This window comes from Poecilia reticulata, unplaced genomic scaffold (assembly GCF_000633615.1).
Source record: "Poecilia reticulata strain Guanapo unplaced genomic scaffold, Guppy_female_1.0+MT scaffold_256, whole genome shotgun sequence".
In the NCBI taxonomy this organism is placed as follows: domain Eukaryota; kingdom Metazoa; phylum Chordata; class Actinopteri; order Cyprinodontiformes; family Poeciliidae; genus Poecilia; species Poecilia reticulata.
The window spans coordinates 93,922-97,656 of NW_007615040.1; the positions used below are offsets into that span (position 1 = coordinate 93,922).

General features: G+C 37.8%; 1 protein-coding gene across 6 annotated transcripts in view; it reads left to right on the forward strand.

Annotated features, from left to right (window-relative positions):
- The window catches only part of fbxo38 (F-box protein 38), a 65,517-nt gene that overhangs the window by 54,224 nt on the left and 7,558 nt on the right, over positions 1-3,735 (forward strand). For 5 of the 6 annotated variants that reach the window (XM_008402763.2, XM_008402765.2, XM_017303389.1 and 2 more), the window contains 3 exons: positions 37-137; positions 557-659; positions 3,046-3,212. In XM_008402763.2, the coding sequence (XP_008400985.1) occupies positions 37-137; positions 557-659; positions 3,046-3,212 (371 nt within the window). Of the gene's footprint in view, positions 1-36; positions 138-556; positions 668-3,045; positions 3,213-3,735 lie in introns of those variants that run through there. The other variant, XM_017303390.1, reaches the window with a different exon arrangement.

The window sequence follows — 3,735 nt, forward strand, 5'->3', positions numbered from 1 at the left end:
TTTGGCTAATGTATATACTATGTTTCCCTTTTGTAGATCTTTCAAAAGCCAGGCCTCGAGTAGCAGTAAGGAGGAAACGGATGGCTGACAAATCAACCAGCACCTCTGACCCAGTCACTGAGGATGATCATATACAAGTGAATACACACAAAGGAAGCTTSACTGATTTGCTGTTTTTAGTTGAATAAATCACTATGGGTGAGAACTCAAATGGCCTATCCATTTGAGTTGATAGACCTATTATTTAACTAGTTCACAATGCCTAATGTATACCTGATGGAAATTTCATAAGCAAAAMGTTTAGACATGGGTTATTAATTTGAATTTATATTGATTATTTTTATGTTGTTCTCAAAGCATTCCACCATGTAACAAAGATTTTTGAATATCCCACTCATTTGGATCTAGGATGTGTAATTGTAGTGTCCCTTCTGTTTTTGAGCAGTGTATTGTTTTCTGTCTAATTTGAGTTTCTACTTAGAATAATGTGTATTTGAGGAATAATTAGCGTGGATATGAATTTTATTCATTTTTGACATATTTTTTACTTGGACAGGTTTTGTCTCTGAAGAGTAAGAATCTGGTGGGCATCACTCTGACCAACTGTGGAATCACGGACCTGGTCCTCAAAGACTGTCCCAAAATGATGTTCATTCATGGTAATTAAGACGACACTGATGCTTATGTCTCAAATTGATTATCATTTGGCAATCTTAAAKAAAAACGTAATTAGTCTTAACTCTTGGCAACAAATTACTTTACTTTTTATCAATGTTAAATTAAATTTCCTCAGCTGGTTCAGTGTTCAGCTATCTGACAGACCCTCCGCTCAACAACCTTACCAGGGGGGTTTAGGAGTGTGAGCCCTCTGTAGTTGGAATACACTCCACCATGTTGAATAAGAAAACACAACTCTGCTGCTTTTTATTCTGATGCTGCTGTGATGCTTTCAGTACAAGGAATATTCAGATTCAGGYTCTTTATTTTCATTCAACGTAGCATCAAATGTGTACTGCAGAACAAAATAGTGATGCATAGAGAAACCAACTAAATAAACTATAAAAGAATATGAAAGAAGAATAAAGGAATAATACAGAATAAAATAGAATAAGAACCAGATCAAAAAAGAGGAGGCTGTATAAATAGTGCAAACGTTGCAATTTATGTAAGAGATGTATCAGGAACAATATGTACAAAACAATCAAAAATCGATCAAATAATAATATAGTCTTGGATTATTTGRAGTGATTCAAAAATCTGACAACAGTTGGGTAGAACCTGTCTGCATGTCAGGCTGCGGTATCTTCTGCCTGACGGCAGGACAGAGAACGGTTCATGACGGGTGAGAGGCATACTTGGYGATCCTTGTTGCCAAGTATGCCTCTACCTGTTTCAACAGGTAGCGTTGCTTTGCTAGGTCCCCAATGGGTGGCAGCGTGATCCCAATCATTCTTCCAGCTGACCTCACCACTCTCCCMGCTGCTGTCATGCCACAGAGAGATACTGCTGCTAAGCACACTCTCAACGGTGTCTCTATAAAGCTCAAAAATAGGACATTTTGCATAATGCCTCATCAGAKGGAAGGAGAATTTTCAATTCTATTCTACTTTTAAGAGGAAGTAAATGAAAGGAAGCTAGAATAGAAGAAATATTACCTCTTGCTGCAGCATTTTGGATCAGCTGAAGGCTTTTAACTGCATTTTATAGACTTTGATAGTAAAATTAATGTCATCTAGATCAAGTGATAGACTGAGCTGTATCTGTCTCAGACTAAAGAAGCACTGTTGTAAACTTATCCACTTTATTGATTTGTCAAACTCTAGTGACTTTTTTGGAGATGTTTATGCAACAACGCTCTGCAGCAGGCAGTCTGAGCAGCCTTTAGCCACCATTAGCTTCTCCGTCATCTTGCTTTCTAAGCACTGCAGTCAGTCTCACACAGTCATAGGTTCAACACCATACTTTCACCAATAGCCAGAGCATAGCAGACCCATTCTACTCTGTGTACACATTGCAAATAAATCATACATGTAAAGCTGAGTAACGCTATAACTGTTTGACCCAGGAGGCCAGCAGTGAGACGGTTTTTGGTAGGGGTGTACCGATTTATCGGCCAGCCGATTTCCTTAATTTTGGCATGATCGGCCGATTTTTACACGTGAAGCCAATCTTATCCACCGATGTTATCATCATCAGCAAAGGTCTAAAAATCAACCACTGTGCTTTTCTTTTCTCCTGTGAGAGATGTTTGACTGACAAACCGGCCGACCAGGTCATGTCTGCACATTTACAGTTAACAATAATCACCCTGTTGTTGCCAATTCAGCAACTTTATTGATAAAAAGCAACATTTCAGACAAAAAAACAGCCAAAAAACAGCCTAACCCTGATGCTGCTTCATTTACTTTTACCATTTGTATAGAAATTGGAATCGGTATGTTAGGCTTTTTAAAAGATTGTAATCGCCGATCAGCCAGAAAAGTGCAATCGGTGCACCCCTAGTTTTATGCAGAATATCCATCCATTCATCTTACACGCTTATCCCTATAGTGGGGCTGCAGCTGGTGGCATCTCTAACTGTCAACGGGCAAGAGGCAGGGCACACCCTGGACAGGTTACCAGTCTTTTGCAGTTAAGCAAAATAATGCCAAACTAAAAGAATTACATGAAAATGTCATTTGTGCAAAAACATAAATAACCTATTTACACAGTTTATCAGCAATAAAAAAGGTTGATTTGAGGGTAAGTTTCACTTTAAATACCATTTATTGCAGTCTAAGAAGGCTGTTGTGATATGCAAATTGCATATATTACAGAGATATTTTACACCCCTAACCTAATTATTTTGTAAATTATTTTGCATCTGTGTGTGAAAAATGGTGATCTTTTTTAATTATGAAAGAGCTTAAATGTCTGTTTATTAACCACATAATGCAATCTTTGTATCTTTGATGAACWTTTTCATGTTTATATTTGTATAGAAATGAGTCCATTGATGTCTTCTTATGTACATATGATCTCTCGTGTGCTTTCCTCTCTTTGCAGCCACTAGATGTCGTGTTTTGAAGCAGTTGAAAATAGAAAGGGCCCCCATAGTCAATAGATTTGACTTTGCTCAATGTAAGAAGCTTGACATGGACCAGGTTCTGGATCAGATACTAAGAATGCCACCTGAGAGAAACCGTATTATCTACATGCGTCCTATGCATCAGGTTGGTGATRAATTACCTCCAATTCTTTGAAGACTTAAATTACATATCCATATGATTAGTGTCCATTTTTAGGACAACAGCTGCTGTACTAGATGATCTCTATTAATTAATGATCACTAATAGACATCATTAATATGCAGGCTAAGTTGTAAAGGACCTAACAATGATTCTTGTGGGTTCCCCATATGTCACACCAAATTACTTGGCCACAAATCACAAACCTACACATTTGCAAATAGGAGACACTTACAAACATTCATGTATTCATATACTGGTAAGCAACCTAACCTGCCTTATTCAGGAGCACATTGAGATGTGATTACTCATCYCAAGATTACTACTTTAGAGGCGTGTTTAAATGTTCTGCAGCAAGGTTCAACATGATTTTTCTTCATTGGTGGAGTCTATGCATAGAGGCCATTCTGACWAAGTGCATTGCTTCATTTTTTCATGGGCATAAAATGTATCAGCTTTTTCCAGGTCTTTCTGAAGCTCTCTCTGCTTCCTGACTCTCAAGCAATGT